Source organism: Dunckerocampus dactyliophorus, chromosome 2, assembly GCF_027744805.1.
Source record: "Dunckerocampus dactyliophorus isolate RoL2022-P2 chromosome 2, RoL_Ddac_1.1, whole genome shotgun sequence".
Classification (NCBI taxonomy): Eukaryota; Metazoa; Chordata; class Actinopteri; order Syngnathiformes; family Syngnathidae; genus Dunckerocampus; species Dunckerocampus dactyliophorus.
The window spans coordinates 4,342,814-4,360,531 of NC_072820.1; the positions used below are offsets into that span (position 1 = coordinate 4,342,814).

General features: G+C 43.1%; 1 protein-coding gene across 1 annotated transcript; it reads left to right on the forward strand.

Annotated features, from left to right (window-relative positions):
* The first annotated feature begins 1,412 nt into the window (after window positions 1-1,412).
* On the forward strand, window positions 1,413-17,089 carry LOC129169817 (leukocyte cell-derived chemotaxin 1-like). Its single transcript, XM_054756652.1, has 7 exons — window positions 1,413-1,534; window positions 1,652-1,792; window positions 5,962-6,102; window positions 6,336-6,449; window positions 11,672-11,822; window positions 14,163-14,269; window positions 16,338-17,089. The coding sequence occupies exons 1-7, from the start codon at window positions 1,463-1,465 to the stop codon at window positions 16,557-16,559; spliced, it is 948 nt and encodes a 315-aa protein (XP_054612627.1). The 5' UTR covers window positions 1,413-1,462; the 3' UTR covers window positions 16,560-17,089.
* The last annotated feature ends 629 nt before the right edge of the window (window positions 17,090-17,718 follow it).

Below are 17,718 nucleotides of genomic sequence, written 5' to 3' on the forward strand. Positions count from 1 at the left end.
TGTCATGATCTCTTGATGGCAAAGGCAAAAAAGCTTTCTCTCTTTGAACGCCGTCAGATTGCTGAGCTGCATGAGCAAGGCCTCTTGCATCGCGCCATTGCTGCTGAGGATGGACGCAGTAAGGCAGTCATTTCAAACTTCTTCTAAGCTCCTGAGGGTTGTGGGCTGGAGGATCCCACTGGCTGTCCGTCAAGACAAGACACGGGACAATTATCGGTCCAAATAAAGGTTGTTACTGGTGCCGAGTGCAGTCCAATAACCATCAGATGCCATCTGCGAGAGAAGGCTCTTAAGAACAAAAAACATCTTTAAAGGCTTCATTTCCATCAAAGCCACAAAATTGCCAGTTTGGAATTTGCACGACAGCATGAAACATGAGACACTGAAAGGTGGAAGACAGTTTTATTCTCCCTTGACGATACTGATTTGCTTCTAACGTTACCGGCATGACAAGGAGATCCCACCTGAGATGTTTTCCACACGGCACAGTGGAGGGGGCGCCATCACGATCCTCCAATAGAACAATGGAGCTTCGGGTTGTGCAGGGGCGTCAAACGGCAGCTGGCTACGTGGGGATGTTGCAGGGGGCATCCCTCATGGCCCTCGTCTGTGTGGTAATGAGTGGGCTTTTTCAACAGGACAACGCTGCACTTCACAAAGGACTTCTTCCGGAGGAATAAGCTCACTCTTTTGGACCATCCTGCGTGTTCCCCTCATCTAAATCCAATTGAGAACATTTGGGGATGGATGGCAAGGGAAGTTTACAAAAATGGACATCAGTTCCAGACAGTGGATGCCCTCCGTGAAGGCATCTTCACCACCTGGAGCAACATTCCCACTAGCCTCCTGGAAACTCTGGTGTCAAGCTTTCCCAAACCAATTTTTGAGCTGATTAACAAGAATGGCGCAGCTACTCATTACTGACTCCTTTTTTGAACATTTTATAACATTTTATTTGTATTTTAGGTTTGTTTAGGTTTGTGTTTTGACTGTGGTCTTAAACTTTTGATCAGCTTAAGAACAGCCTATTTTACGTTAATGCTTGTTTGCAACAAATTGCTTACTCAAAAATGTTTTGTCTCACTCCCGTTTTATTAGAACCTCCTTAAGATCCAACAGTGCAAAATGTAAATTCTTGCTATTTTTTTCATTATCAGGAGTGTAAATTTCGGGATAAAAGTCATCTAACGTACATGAGCGTCTTAAAGCAGTGTAAAATGTAAAACTATGCAGAGCTTTTCTTCACAAACGTTTGCATACAATGGCAAAGAAGTTCAAGTGGATTGTGGAGGCAACCAACCTGCGCGTCATTTACGCAGAGAGATCGGGGGACTTCATTTATGAAGATGGGAGTGGTTGGAATAGCCCCCACAGTTCCTCCCCCTAGAGAGAGAGAGAGAGAGAGAGAGACGGAGCCATAGCGAAAGTGGACCTGCGTTCCTCAGGTGTTTGGGATCCAGTCATGGCCGGGAATTCAGAGAAAGTACCGATCGCCTCAGCGGGACCGGAGGACGTGCAGCAGCTCATGCCTCCGGTGAGAGTCCATTCATGTCGGACTAAAGTGGCTTTGCACGGCGGCCCACTGACTCTTGTTAAAAGTGATCATTAATGCTTGAGCTCTTCTATTATACATTACAGTTGTGTTTTGCAGGCATACTCTACCTTGGCGGTGAAGCCTGCCGCCACCGGGCGCGTCCTAAAGGCCGGGCTCGCGGTGCTCATCGCCGGGGCCCTGCTGCTCCTGCTGGGGGCCGTCGGAGCCTTTTACTTCTGGAACAACAACGAAAAACACGTAAGACAGTAAGCGTGTGTTATAAGACACTTAAATGGGACATTAGAGTCTGCTCATCCAATTCCTCTTGGTTGCAGCAACAATTTGACTGTTTTTTTGAAGCATCAGCTAAAGTTCCAGAAAAAGTCATAAACTCAAGGATTTGTTTGCAGAGGGCTCCAAAGTGGACGATGTGTTTTTGCAGGGTGGGCAAACACATGAATTTAAGTTCAACAAGACATGGTTCCATGATGGAGTGCATGAATGAATGGAGCCCTTGTGTGTGTGTGTGTGTGTGTGTGTGTGTGCAGGATCCTGGCAGGGTGGGGTGGGGTAGGGGGTGTCCTCTCTGGTCCGGCTGATGTTCTAGGGGCAAGAGGTGTGAGGAAGGAGAGGAGAACGTGCAGTTTCTTAGGTGTTTTAACAAAGAGTAGACATCATCAGAGATAAGAGCAGAGTAGTGATATCACTCTCCCATCTAATCTGCACAGGGAGGATGCTCAAAAGTTTGGAAATGTCAGCAAAAGAACACACTGTCGTGCAATTTAATAATACCTGATCCATTTCACAATTGCAATTAATCAGATGATTTGAAAGAGTGATGTACATTTTTGCACAGAGGGCGATGATCAGCAAGCGTGAGTCCTCTGCATCCATTTCCAAGTTCATCATTTAATAAGCAAATTCATTCCCTTTTGGAATTGTGCAGCATAAAACCATTGTATGAATAAAGGTGCATTCCATTCTTAAGGTTAGTTTAGTAGTGAAACATCAGCAGTTGTTTGTTTGCAGGCTCAAAATGCCCAGAAAGAAAGAACTGTCTTTAGAGACCCATCAGTCCAAACTTAAAATCGCTTACAATGCTGTTAACTACAACCTTCAAAGTGCAGCATAAAGCGGCTCTAACAAGGACGGAAAAGGGGATGGGAGGCCCCGATACACAACTGTGCACGAGTACAAATACCTGAGTGCGTGTCGTTTCAGACAAAGTCGCCTCACAGGTTGTCAAGCGGCGGCTGCAGTAAGTAGTACACGTCAAACGCCAGCGTCAGCATCAACAGTGAAGACTTCAGGATGCTGGGCTGTATCACAGATTGGCCATTAAAAGGCTGAGATGGGCACTTTCAGGCAGATGAGTCCAACTTTGAGGTCCTTTGCCTGCCATTACGTCCAGTAAAGTCGTCCCTGTTGGTGTTTGACGAGTAGCTGCTAGTTGACAACCTGCAAGGCATGTTTGTCTCAAACTTCGCCCTCTCAGATACAGTACAGCCCTGATATTTGCTTGGGTTCCATTCCCAGACCACCTGCGAATGCCAAAAAAATGAGTGGCAAGTAACTGAGAGGCCCATGAAGATGTTTATTTTTGACACTCTAATCAAGCCTGGGCTACGGTACATAACACCAATTTGCTTAAGGAAGTACTCTTTATTTGCAAAGAATTAGCTTGACATTTAGACCGTTACTCACGCGACATAAACCAATTGGAGTTCATCAAAACGCCTACGCCGCTGACGGTGCAACCACAAATAACGCATGTGGAACACACAATGTAACTGCACTACTCGGAATATGCTGGTGTCACAATAAACGCTTACATACTAATATACATGCAAAGCAATGCTATTTTATATTAGACCCACAATAACCACTTATAACCCACAAGGCATGCTGGGCAGGGTCCTGTTGGGGAAGTGTGCATGTGGGCTTCCCAGCATGCCTTGCGGGTTGTAAATTTGTATAAAATAGTAAAGTAAGTAAAAGTACAGGTTAAATTTTTGCACGGGGTAACGTCTCGGGGCCACCAGCAAATAGCAAAAATTTGTGCGTAATTGATACGCCCATGTTTTCAGCGGGTGCTCCGCCTTCCTCCCACATTCCAAAAACATGCATGTTTGGTTAATTGGAGACTCTAAATTGCCCATAGGTGTGAATGTGAGTGTGACTGGTTGTTTGTCTATATGTGCCCTGCGATTGGCTGGCGACTCGTCCATTGTGTACTCTGCCTCCCGCCCAAAGTCATCTGGGATAGGCTCCAGCACACCCCGGCGACACTAATGAGGATTAAGTGGCATAGAAAATGAATGAATGAATGATAAGCCCATAAAAAAACCTCCTCCTACCTCTCCAAACCCTCCTGCAAGCTTGACGTTGACATTCTTCTTTGATTTTGGATGAACATTTGCAATAAAAGCGATAATAATAATAATAATAATTACATTAGACTCATCTCAAGCACCAATCCTCTGTCTCTCTTTACTATACCTCACATTTTGAAGTATAAAATGTGTTTCATAATTGTGTGACCACTAATGAATGATAGTGTAAGAGGATCAATGTGAGTCATGGTGTAGACCAAGGGTCACCAACGTGGTGCCCGCGGGCACCAGGTAGGGAGGGAATGAGAGGGGGGAGGGGGACAAAAAAAAAAAAAGAGAGACAAGAGACTAGGACAACAGCAGCAACAACAACAATTGTGACAACAAGAACAGAACAACAGTAACATACAGAACGACATCAGCAAATAAATGTCTGTGACAACTATAAAGACGAACAAGGACTTAAGGACAAAGGACAAAACAATATCAACAACCACAATGATAACGCTGTCAATGACAATCACACATAATAGTAGTCATGAAATGATGAATTATGATCGTGATCACAATGACAATACTGCATTGAAACAGTCACACATAATAGCAGTCATGAAATGATGAACTATGATAGTGATCACAATGATAATACTGCTTTGAAACAGTCACACATAATTGTAGTAATGAAAATGATTATCCATGATTGTCCCATTATCAATGATTGTCCCATTATAAAGCCATTTCTAAAGCTTTGGGACTCCAGAGAACCACAGTGAGAGCCATTATCCACAAATGGCGAAAACATGGAACAATGGTGAACCTTCCCAGGAGTGGCCGGCCAACCAAAATGACCGCACAGAGCGCAGCGACAACTCATCACTCATCAACAACATCCAAAGAACTGCAGGCCTCACTTGCCTCAGTTAAGGTCAGTGTTCATGACTTCACCATAAGAAAGACACTGGGCAAAAATGGCCTGCATGGCAGAATAACAAGACAAAAACCACTTCTGAACAAGAAGAACATTAAGACTCATCTCAATTTTGCCTGAAAACATCTTGATGATCCCCAAGACCTTTGGGAAAATACTCTGTGGTCTGATGAGACAAAAGTTGAACATTTTGGAAGGTGTGTGTCCCATTACATCTGGCCGTATTTCAGAAAAAGAGCATCATACCAACAGTAAAATATGGTGGTGGTAGTGTGATGGTCTGGGGCTGTTTTGCCGCTTCAAGACCTGGAAGACTTGCTGTGATAAATGGAACCATGAGTTCTGCTGTCTACCAAAAAATCCTGAAGGAGAATGTCCGGCCATCTGTTGGTGACCTCAAGATGAAACCAACTTGGGTTCTGCAGCAGGACAATGATCCAAAACACACCAGCAAGTCCACCTCTGAATGGCTGAAGAAAAACAAAATGAAGACTTTGGAGTGGCCTAGTCCAAGTCCTGACCTGAATCCTATTGAGATGCTGTGGCATGACCTTAAAAAGGCGCTTCATGCTGGAAAACCCTCCAATGTGGCTGAATGACAACAATTCTGCAAAGATGAGTGGGCCAAAATTCCTCCACAGCGCTGTAAGAGACTCATTGCAAGTTATCACAAACGCTTGATTGCAGTTGTTGCTGCTAAGGGTGGCCCAACCAGTTATTAGCTTTAGGGGGCAATCACTTTTTCCACACAGGGCCATGTAGGTTTGGATTTTTTTCTCCCTTAATAATAATAAGTTTCATTTAAAAACTGCATTTTGTGTTCAGTTGTGTTGTCATTGACTAATATTTAAATTTGTTTGATGAACATGCAAAAGAAATCAGGAAGGGCCCAAACACTTTCACACCACTGTAGGTACCCACCACTCAAGGATGATAGTGTAAGATGATCGATGAACAGATGGAATTGGCGTCATGGTGTCGAAGTTATATGCAAGTTTCATTTTTGTGTCTCACAGCAACTATGGTGCGTTCAAGTACCACCTAACCAAGTGTGAAATCTCATTGCTAGGCAAGATTAATGAGAAATTGGACAAATGGTGCTGAGGGTGACTCTCTTACCTTACACACCAACCTAAGGCCGCGTGTATGTGTGTGCGTGTGCGCAGGTCTACAATGTCCACTACAGCATGAGCATCAATGGCAAAGTGGAGGAGGGCACGATGGAGATTGACACAGAGAACAACATGGAGAAGTTCAGCACTGGCAGCGGGGCGGACGAGGCCGTGGAGGTCCACGATTTTGAGATTGTGAGTGGTCCATCACCTCAGGAGGCTGGTGTGCAAAAGTAAAACACCGCCCACACTCATTGTCATTGCCTGAGCAACTTCAAGCATGTGAGAGAAAGTTAGATCACAATGAAAGAACCTTGTGGGTAAACACAAAGCGTTGTCTTCTACAATAATTTAGCATTGTAATGAGCACACTATAGACAGACATCCATGCAGAACAGCCACGAGGGCTAATTATACATTTTCTACAGGGAATCACAGGGATCCGGTTTTCAGGGGGTGAGAAGTGCTACATCAAGACCCAGGTGAAGGCTCGCCTGCCTGATGTGGAGGCTCTCGACAAGGATTCAATGACCTTTGACTTGGTGGGTTGTTCCTTTGTGTGTTGTTGCATACGCCTGAGAAGGCATTTTCTCTCGCATGCCGTATTTCTATGATCCACACACACTGCCAGAGAATAATGCAAGAAAAAAAAACAAACAAACCATCCTTTTGCTCTAGAAAGGCTGCATGGAAGCATGCAAGTGCACCAAAGTCAAATGGGAAAAACCAAAAAAGTAAATAAACAACATTTTTTTCCACAAAGGTTAGCCATGGCTGAAGGTTTTGGCAGTGACTCAAATGTTGTGTTCCTCTAACTTTGCTCTACCAGGTTTTTTATTTATTTATTTTTACGCATTTTTGTTATCCACTTTGAAAGAATAATACGTATTTTTATGTTTGAAAGCCTTGTGGTGGAACATAAATTTCAGATCAAAATGGAAAGCTCTGCTTCTTCCTACTCCTTGTCGGGCAATGTGAACGTTCCTATTTCAAGACTTCATAGTCAGAACTAGTTTTAATCATGGCTGCCAATCAATTAAAATATGTAATTGTGATTAATTGCGATTGTCCATAGTTAACTCATAATTAATCACAATTACTCTCAGATAACGCTAATAAATTCCCTCTCGAGCCTTAACTGCCATCTCATTGAGCGCTGTGTGTGTGCCTTTATCCCCACACACGAAGGAGACGCCAGCCCTCCAAATAGGTGTCTTTGGCTATGCCTGCCGCCAACTAGCAGCTCGTACCCAAAATTTGAGCTTGCAGCCGAGAGACGACTCATAAATAAAAAAAACACTCGTTAGCTGGGAACCGCTGTATAAATGACAGTAAAAAATACCTGCGGCGCTCCATCTCATTCTCTAGCTTCCCCGTGTGAGTCAAGCAAGTGGCAGTTACTCGGCGTACACCGGTGACAGTTCAACTCACAGTGACAGTAGGTGCAAAGAACTTTTGACTTGTTGAGAGAGCCATCTCCCAGGGCTTTGAAGCTAAACTTACCATTCAAAATACCCTTTTTAAAATACCATTTGCTCCCGCAGCAGCGCTTTCTCAAACTACAGGGCGCACGTTAATCGTGCAGCCAGAAAATAAATAGTGGCGTTAAAGGGAACTTCTGTTAACTTGTGTTAACTTTGACAGCCCTGGTTTCAATATAATTACAGTACATGAAAGGTGAATTTTTTTGCTGATATTTTGGCGCCCCCTGGAGGTCACTAGCATTCGCCTATATTTTGCGTAATAGGCCATCCGGCTCTGCCTCACACGCTTAACGCGTGCATGATCGATTAACATATGCAATCAATGTCATGGTGCTAAATGCAAGTTTCACTTGTGCGTCTCACAGCAGCCGCGGTGCGGTCAAGGACCAGCGTACAAAGTGCGAAATCTGAATGCTTGATGAAAAAAACAGCGGTTTTATTTATTCTTTTTTTTTTTTTTTACATTCAGCATCTTTCAGTTTTACATGAATGAATGTGTTTTCTGCAGGAAAACTATTTTTTAAATTAAAAAAATATATGTGTTTTTTGACCACAAATGTGCAGGGATCCCTGTACTTCAGTGTAACACCGTTAAACATTTTGAAATAATTTCCACCATAACCAATAAGCTAAATCATACATGTGTCCAACATGTCAATATTTACAATGTACAACTCTACTCTACGGAATTTTTGCAAACATACAGGATTTAGAAAAGATTAATTAAATGCAAAATCAGAGATGCTGTCAAAACCTTTGCCATTGCCCTGAACCTACTTTTTTAGAAGGGATAGCTAGCAAAGTGTTTTTTTTTGGTCCTTTTTCTGCTTTAACATGATTTGTCTTGTTCGTTAAGGGTGCTCCTAACAGTGCAAATTAGTTAATGGCACAGCACATTAGCATTAAAGCTACAGGCACACAAACTGCATGTTCCCATTTTTAAACTTAATTCTAGCATCAAGACTAGATTTAGGGAAATACACCATAACGGGACCCCCCACCCCAATTTTATTTAAAATTGCTGAAAAATAATAGAACGTGACACCTTTTAAATCAAGCGTGAATCAAGGCACGGTCAATTAATCTTTTCTTTGGTCTAGAATCTAATATACAGGTATTATCTGTCATTGGTGAAAAATTGTAGTTACCAAATAAAATACTGTAGCTCAACATTTACAGATCACCATGAACATTTGCTGAGGGTTGAATATGTGGATGGAATTTTGTCAATGCTTGTTGTCAATAATGCGGCCTCAGAAGACACACGCACTGCTTTCCATCATAAATCATGAAACGATAAAGAGTGTTTACCATAAGACCAGGGGTGTCCAGACTTTTTCCAGCGAGGGTCGCATACAGAAAAATCAAAGGATGGATATATTTTGTGTATTAAAGATGCTAAAAGCAATCCAGTGTAGGACAATATATGCTAAACTATCTGAACAAATGATTTGTGTGGCAAAGCAAATTAATGTAACTTCTAATTAATTAGGGCTGTCAAATGATTAAAATTTGTAATCAGATTAATCAGCGTTTATCAATTAATCATGATTAATCACCATTTGCAACTATGTCTGAAATAGTCTTATTTTTACTGTATTTTATTAAAGATAAATGTCAAACCCGATTACATATACAGTATTTAACATAATGTTATTAACAGCTCCAGTTGAACTGTACTGTACTGTAACAGTATTGTAATTTTCAATGCCGTTCAGTACAAATCAGATTGTGACAGACCTGCTTCTGTTGTGTTGTGTTTATGTCCGGAGTTCGGAGTGTCCGTGAATTCACTTTGCGGTAGTGTGGTGGTGAATGAGGAAGCGTTGTTCCGAGGAAGAATGAAGAGAGGTGTTTGCGCGTTGGATATACATATATAGTATAGTATAGTCTATGGTGTTGGAATTGAGCACTGCTGTTGATGGGTTAAGGTAGGAATAAAGCCATGCCATGTATGCGTTTCAATGTAATCAATGAAATTAATTAGTTGCTGCCGAAAATGCGTTATTTTTGAAAGGCCCACCATGAATACACTCCTGATCAAAACTTGAAAACCAGTGGAAAAATGGCAAGAATTGACATTTTGCACTGTTGGATCTTAAGGAGGTTCCCAGCAGAGCTTCAGAATGCAAAAAAAATAAATGGTGGTGAGACAAAACATTTTGAGGAGGCAATTTATTGCAAACAAGCATTAAAGTGAAAGGCTGTTCATAAGCTGCTCAAACATTAAAGGCTACAGCCTTTAAAAGACAAAATCTCGGCAAAAATGTGCATTCAATGTCATTTTCTGTCAAGTATTCACACTCTTATGATCTCTTGATGACAAAAGGCAAAGAAACTTCCTCTCTTTAAACGCGGTGGGATTGTTGAGCTGCATAAGCAAGGCCTCTTGCAGCGCGCCATTGCTGCTGAGGTTGGACGCAGTAAGACAGTCATTTGAAACGTCTTCAAAGATCCCAAGGGTTATGGAAAAAAAAAAGTAAACTGGTAGACCCAAAAAAAAGTTACTGGAGGATGCGACTGGCTGTCCGTCAAGACACGGGACCATCCTTGGCCCAAATGAAGGTTGTTATTGGTGCCAAGTACAGTCCAATAACCCGTTTGGAATTTGGACGAGAGCACCAAATATGAACGTTTTATTCCCCCTTGACGATAGTTTTATTCTCTGATGAGAAAAAATGTAACCTTGATGGTCCTCATGGCTTCCAACGTTACTGGCATGACAAGGAGATCCCACCTGAGATGTTTTCCACGCGGCACAGTGGAGGGGGCACCATCATGATCATTCAATGGAACAATGGAGCTTCAGGTTGTGCAGGGGCGTCAAACGGCAGCTGGCTATGTGGGGATGTTGCAGGGGGCATCCCTCATGACTGAAGGCCCTCGTCTGTGTGGTAATGATTGGCTTTTTCAACAGGACAACGCTGCAGTTCACAAAGGACTTCTTCCAGAGGAATAAGCTCACTCTTTTGGACCATCCTGCGTGTTCCCCTGATTTAAATCCATTTGAGAGCATTTGGGGATGGATGGCAAGGCAAGTTTACAAAAATGGACATCAGTTCCAGACAGTGGATGCCCTCCGTGAAGCCATCTTCACCACCTGGAGCAACATTCCCAGAAATGTTTTTGTCTCACTCCAATTTCTTCTTTTTGAATTTTCAAGCTCTACTTAGACAAGTGTATATGTCATTAATAATGAGTTAATTTTATTTTTAGACTATTCAGGGTGCCAATAAAAACGAGCTGTGGGCCAAAAATGGCCCCCTGGCTGCACGTTGGACACACTGCATAAGCACAAAGTGCACAGGCTTCCGTGGTTCCCGAGCTAAGGCATGTCTACTGTACATTCGATGCACTGTGTGCGCTTACACACATCAAGTCACGTGATTGTGCTCGTTCAACTGAAGCTGTCTGATAATTAACATCATTTCATTCCCCATAAGCTTCACGTCCGCATAAATCCACATCACCACGACGACGGCCTGCGTAAACACACACTCTTAAGTTGCACGCGTACACACAAGTCATTATCACGCTAAGGCTGCTCTTATTGCCTCTCACTGCCCCATAAACGGTCATTTATTTCACATTTGTGCTTTTGTGTGTCATTGTGTTACTCTCTTTGCCATCTAAATGATTGTTGTGTGTGTGTGTATGTGTGTAAACAGGAAGATGTTCTAATGGTTGCTGCAGGCTGGCCATTTACTATAATTTAGAGTGATGGCAAATAAGGGTTAGATAGGCGCTCACACACACACACACACACACAAATCCCCCAGCAGAGAGAATGGGTCAGATAAACTCTTATCAGTTGTGCAGTGGAGAAGGACCCCCGCCTTTATTTTTTCCCTGTAGCAAATCATTTGTGCTGGGGGGGATGGGGGGGATTTTCAACCACAAAAAACGCAGAAGCATGTCTGCAACAACAAATGCCTGCGGGTACAAACCACTAACACCTGCAGGCTGTGTATACAGTATGAATGTCTACAAACCTCATTAGTTTCTCTGCTGCTCATTTTTTATCAACCTGGAAATTTAGGCCATCCAATCTCCCCCTCCCTGCAGATGTTGATGAGTTGTGACATTGTGTATTCAGCTAAATGTAGCGCAAATAGGATTGTTATACTCAAGCCTCAGGGGTTCCTTGCTTGATTTGTTGTTGCTCCGGAGGGGGACAGAATGCACATTGAAAAGGATAACAAGATCAATGACGTGAGGTTTGACGCTTTCATCAGCCAGCCGCTGTCATGTCGACTCTTTTCTTCTTACCGCTTTCATAGGACGACGAAGTGATGCCGGCCAAGTTTGAGGAGGATCTCGTGTGGGTGGCGGCTGGTGCACCTCTCTCGGACTCCGCCTTCCTCAGCAAGAAGATCAAGGATTTGTGTGGCGATCTGCCAATCTTCTGGCTCCGCCCCACCTACTCCACCAGTAAGCAATCATTAGCAACTAAACTTGCAGTAGACAAATGCTTATAAAACGTATAGTTGTTCACCACAAATGAATGACAATGAACTCTTAGTACAGATGGATGGGAGTACCGGGCTAGCGCCTGTAGGCCGCTAGGTCGTCTGGCTAGTCGTCGGAGAAGGCATTTCTCCAAGCCCAGTCTACATAATCCATACCGCTTGCCTGTTGTAACTTCAGTAATGACTTACGCTCATATATTAACTTGTTTTCAACTCGCTATGAGTTTCACTTTTACGTCTCACAGCCATGATGGTGCGTTCAAAGACCACTGAACAAAGTGCGAAACGCTAAGACAAAAAAATATTATCTGTGACGTGAAGCATGAAGGTATGCAAATGCTGTACGTGCTGTATATTTGACCTGTATGATTACGTATTTAAAAACGATTAACAACTTCGGTTGAATGAATAAAACGCGAAGAAAACCCGGCCAATTCTCAGAGAAAAAAAAACCTTGTTATTTGGGGGACCAAAAATCCACAAATTTGCGGGGCCATTGCGACTGTGCGGGGATCCACTGTTTAACTATTAAGATTCAGTAGGATGCCAAAAATACACCCCCTGGTCATATTTTGAGTTTGTTGAATGGGCATACCTTGGCTGTAAATGACAGACGTGTAATGTAACTTCTAATGTTATTGTTGTATGTGAGCTGGAGCCTATCCCAGCTGACTTTGGGCAAGAGGCAGGGTGGGCCCTTGATTGGTCATAGGATACATACTGTATGGGTCCGTCTCCTGAAAAAAAAAAGAAAAAAAAAAGCGTGAAATAGCAAGCAAAATTGAAAGTTAAAAAAAAAAAACAATTTGCATATTAAAATTAAGTATCACTTTAATATATATATATTCATATGATCTATACCAGGTAGCCCCCCATGACCACATGTGGCCAAATCTGGCCCGCTGAACTGTTTGGAAAATAGCACTGTGTTGGCCCGCCTCACGCCACCTTATCAAACAAAGTGCTTACAGCGAGCTGCGTAATTAAGCAATTCCTCCGGTATAAACTACTCTTCTGGAATTTTTTAATTTTAAAAGTGTGCCAGATTCAGACCAAAAGTCAAAATAATTTAAGTGTACACGACTAAAAACAGCAGCACTTTAACTATTACACCCTGTCTGTGCAAAATAACACCTTAAAAGAGGCATAAGACAGTCAACAGTGATCATTTTAACTACAGCAAAGCATGCTGGGAAATGCCGTAATCTCGCGGACTGTGATGTTTTTGCGTTGAAATAAAATACCGTAGCTATTGCCCGGACATTGAGAGAATGACGAAGAAGTGGTCGATCAACACTCACTTTATCCAAACGAACAACCACACCAAAACAACCAGTCATATAGCCGCAAATCGGAAAGTACAAATTTCAAGCAGGAATGAGTGGACACGAAAAAAATGCACATTTCCCAAATACTAACTACTATTTTTCAGCCTGGATCTTTGGGGCATGTCCTGTCATGTTGGCCACTTCAAATGAGCGTCTGTGTGTGTGCACTGATGATGCATATGAGTGTGCTTCGTTCACCAATTATGTTGGTTAAAAGGACAAGAAGGTTTTTTATATATTCAATATGCAGAAATATACAAGTGTTGAAAATTTCAGGATAAATAGTAAAAAAAGATACAAAGTTGGGGGGTTATGTCCACTTAGGTAGGCTTTGAGTTTTGGCCCCCTGTGCGATTGAGTTTGACACCCCTGATCTACAGTCATGGAAAAAATTTTTGTTTCTTCAGTTTATTGATCCATTTTAATGCCTGGTACAACATAAGCTACATTTGTTTGGACAAATATGATGATAACAAATGTAGCTCATAAGCGTTTCATTTAAGACCTGATATCTAGCAACTTCCATGGTTTTCTTCCTAACCGAAATCATTTAAGTTCTTACATGAATAGCTATAACATTCTACTGCCAAAAGAATGAGTTCTCATGAGCTATTTTTGTTGTCAGTGTTATATTTGCCCATGCAAATGTACCTTTATTAAAATGAACAAGAAACTGAAGAAACTGATTTAGTGTCTCCAATTAACCTAAAATGCAGTTTTTTGGGATGATACCCACGCACGCATGAGAACATGCTCCAACGGCTATTTAAACCCTCTTTTCAACACTGTGGGCACAATCAACATAAAATAGTCTTTTTTAAAGTTTCCCAACTGCACTTTTTTTTTTTAGCCTGACAGGAGGTTAAAAGTTGTCAAAAGTACAACCTTCTTCAAAATAGCCAAAAGAATGCATTCAGAAGCCCTCCTGCAGCAGCGCCATTCTGCTCTTGCTCAAAGTTTCTGATGTCGTGCAGGCGGACAAAGGAAGACGGGGGGCACCTCCCGCCGCCGCCGTCAGGCACACAGGGATGAGGAGGAAGAGGACGTGGAGGCTGAGTTCAACCCCGAGAACCCCTATCAGGTGAGTCACGAACGCGGACGTGCAAATTTGTCCTCTTCCTCCTCGCTACAAGAGCCAAAACTGTCCGCTCGAATCTGCTATCCACCTGAGGAGACTTTGTGGGAGGAGGAGTTTCTCACAGCAGCAGATGCCGAGGTCACGGCGGAGGGCCGTGAATTGTCACTGCAAATCTGAGCGTATCCGTTGGTGAGGAGCTCTTTAGGAGAACTTTCCTTTCAGCGGTGAGGCTCCATGAATAATTCCACAGACACCTCCTCCTCCTCTGGCCTGTTTGCCCTGCTGAGCTCACACAGACTCCATACATACACATGGTCACCCTTGCCCTTCATCACTCCATACACACATCTTTGTCCCTTCATGCAGGGCGCGCTCTTCTTAATCCCCTTCCTCCCCCACCACAACCTCTGCAACACACGCCTGACAACTAGAAGATGGTAAACAGAAAGTGGTTTGAACCCTGTGTGCTAAAAGAGAAAATATTTAACAACAAGAACGCTCAAGAGAGCGCAGACCTCCGCCAAAGCTCAAACATTTGCTTGTGAATGGATATGAGGATCTCAATAAAACTAATTTCTCCTCGAGTCTAAGAAACGAAATCTGATGATTTTTGAAAATGACCCCATTAATTAGAGAGCTGGCTCGATGTGGGAAAAATAATTTCCTCCTTAACAAATCATCCCATTAATGACAAAGCAGAGTTCAGTTTCAGCAATCACACACTGGCCTGACTGCTGCAAGACTTGATCAGTCTTGACATCACTTAAATGGTCCTTGTGCCACAAAGTGAAGTTGGATAAAAGATCTTGTAGAGGGTTACAAAGCTATTTCTAAGGCTGTATGTAACTAACGCTGGGGCTCAAACCACGGTCCGCCGAATGAGAGTCGAGAGCGCTAGGCATCGAGCTGAAACCCTAACCTGTCAACTCGATGTGGTGTGCCACTCTAAAGGCGTTAGTGAGTGAGGTTTACCAATGTACCTTCGCACGGCTACAACAGCTGGCATTTGTTATATTTAGGACTTCATCAAACTATTATCCACAAATAGAGAAAACATGAAGCGGTGAACCTTCTCAGGAGTGGCTTGTTTACCAAAGTTACTGCATGGTAATGTCATGTGTTCATTATTCTACCACCCATCCATCTTCTTCCGCTTATCCGAGGTTGGGTTGTGGTGCCAGCAGCCTAAGCAGAGAAGCCCAGACTTCCCTCTCCCCAGCTACTTGATCCAGCTCCTCCTGGAGGATCTTAAAGCTTCCCCAGGCCAGTTGAGAGACAGTCTACCAGTCAAATGTGCCCTGAACACCTCCCTAGTGAGGCGTCTCGGAGGCATCCTGATCAGATGCCCGAGCCACATCATCTGGCTTCTCTCAATGTGGAGGAGCAGCGGCTCTACTCCGAGTTTCTCCCGGATGACAGTGGTTCTCACCTTATCTGTAAGGAGACACCCTACGGAGGAAACCCATTTCGGCTGCTTGTACTCGCGATCTTGTCCTTTCGGTCGCTACCCAAAGCTCACAATCACAGGTGCACTATCGAGGCAAGGATGGAACGCAAGATCGACAGGCGGATCGGTGCGGCGTCTGCAGTGATGCAGACTCTGCATCGGTCGGTTGTGGTAAAGAGGGAGCTGAGCCGAAAGGCAAAGCCAACAATTTACGGGTTGATCTAGATACATTCCTACCCTCACCTATGGTCATGGTCATGATTCTACCATATGGTAAAAATGTCATCATAACACTAGAGCTGTCCTATCTTGTCTTTGAGCATGACCTGAGAGGGAAAACGTCTAGGAAGACAACCTGAACAACCAGTTGCGATCAGTTCAATGCCCTTACAATACAATGACCTGGATGAATGAAAATATTCAGACATGTCATCCACAACTGAGTTCTAAAGTTCAAAATACAACATTTGCCAAAAACATCTTGACCCAAGATGCAAAATTGTATAAACTGCAACTTTTTGGTACGCTTGTCTCCAGTTCTGCACTAAGTCTTAACCCAAGTCCATTGCTTAGAAAAGTAGCTTCCATGCCTGATTCTGATCTCAGTCCTCTGCCTCTGCTTAGAATAACCTCGAGGGGGAAGACACCATGAACATTGACCCCATGTTGGACCATCAGGGCGTTTGCTGCAGAGAGTGCCGTCGCAGCTACACCCACTGCCAGAGGATCTGCGAGCCACTGGGAGGATACCACCCTTGGCCGTACCACTACCGCGGCTGCAGAGTGGCCTGTAGGGTAATCATGCCTTGCAACTGGTGGGTGGCGCGCATTCTGGGTATCGTCTAGACCCCCGGCACGGAAGATGGCAGAGGGATGGATGGCGAGAGTTGTTTTTGTTCTGGTCTTAACAGATATCTGGGCATAATGAACCACATAAAAAGCTATGCTGAGAAGATAGGACACTGGCATGTAAAGGTGCTTGTAAACTGCATATCACATTTAATTGTGCATATCTATTCCAAGCTAGAACATGAAACACTTCTAATAAAATGAATGAACCTGAATAATGTATTACATTGTCATCTGTATCTATAGGGTATGCAAGTATTTATGAGGTAGTAATCTGTGCAATCCCGCCTTCCTGTTTTGATGTAAATAAATGTAATGGGTGCAACATTCTTCTATCAGCATTCAGAATCTTTGAACTTCTCATCGGTCTAGTGAGAAATATTTGTGACGCTTGTGTTGTCCCCACCCCCTTTCCCACTTTACAAGCAGTAGTGGCACTCATTAACATACTGTAAGCTTGCAGATCTATCTAAATTTATCTGTATCTGCGTCAAAGGAGAAATATCGCACAATAAAACTTTTTTTTAAGTAAAATACACTCTGTACCTGGAATTGTTTGTCAATATAAAGTGGTTTAAAGGACAGGTTGTTGGGGGACACGTTCGGTGCATGCCAGAGGCGGGAGCAAGTCAGCGTTTTGCAGGTCAAGTAAAGACGTGCAAGTCAAGTCCCAAGTCACAGGCTTGAAATTTTCGAGTCCTTACAAATCACATGTACTGTTTAGGGTCTCCCCAATAAAATGCCATTTTAACAATGTCGACATATTTTACTCAACATATTCAGTGAGAATCTCAAGTTTTTTCGAGTCATCAGACTAAAGTCAGAGTCAGATCCCAAGTCATTGATGTCAAAGTCCAAGTCAATTCGTGTCCAAAGTCATCAAAATTGTGTGACTCAAGTCTGGAGCATACCTGTCACCATTTGCATTTGAAAATAAGGAACATTTTCCAAAAAAAGCAAGGGAAATTCTTTCCTCCCAACGCAAGAACAAAAAAAAAAATGTTAAAGACACCAGACTGCCCACTGAGCCACGCTTCAGTATTGTCCTTGCAGATTGCTGCAGCTCCAGCGAAGAGTGGATACTGTCACCATTGTCACTTGCAGTACTGGAGTGTTTTTTTTGTTAGTTTTTTTTTTTTTTTAAATGAAAGTTAAA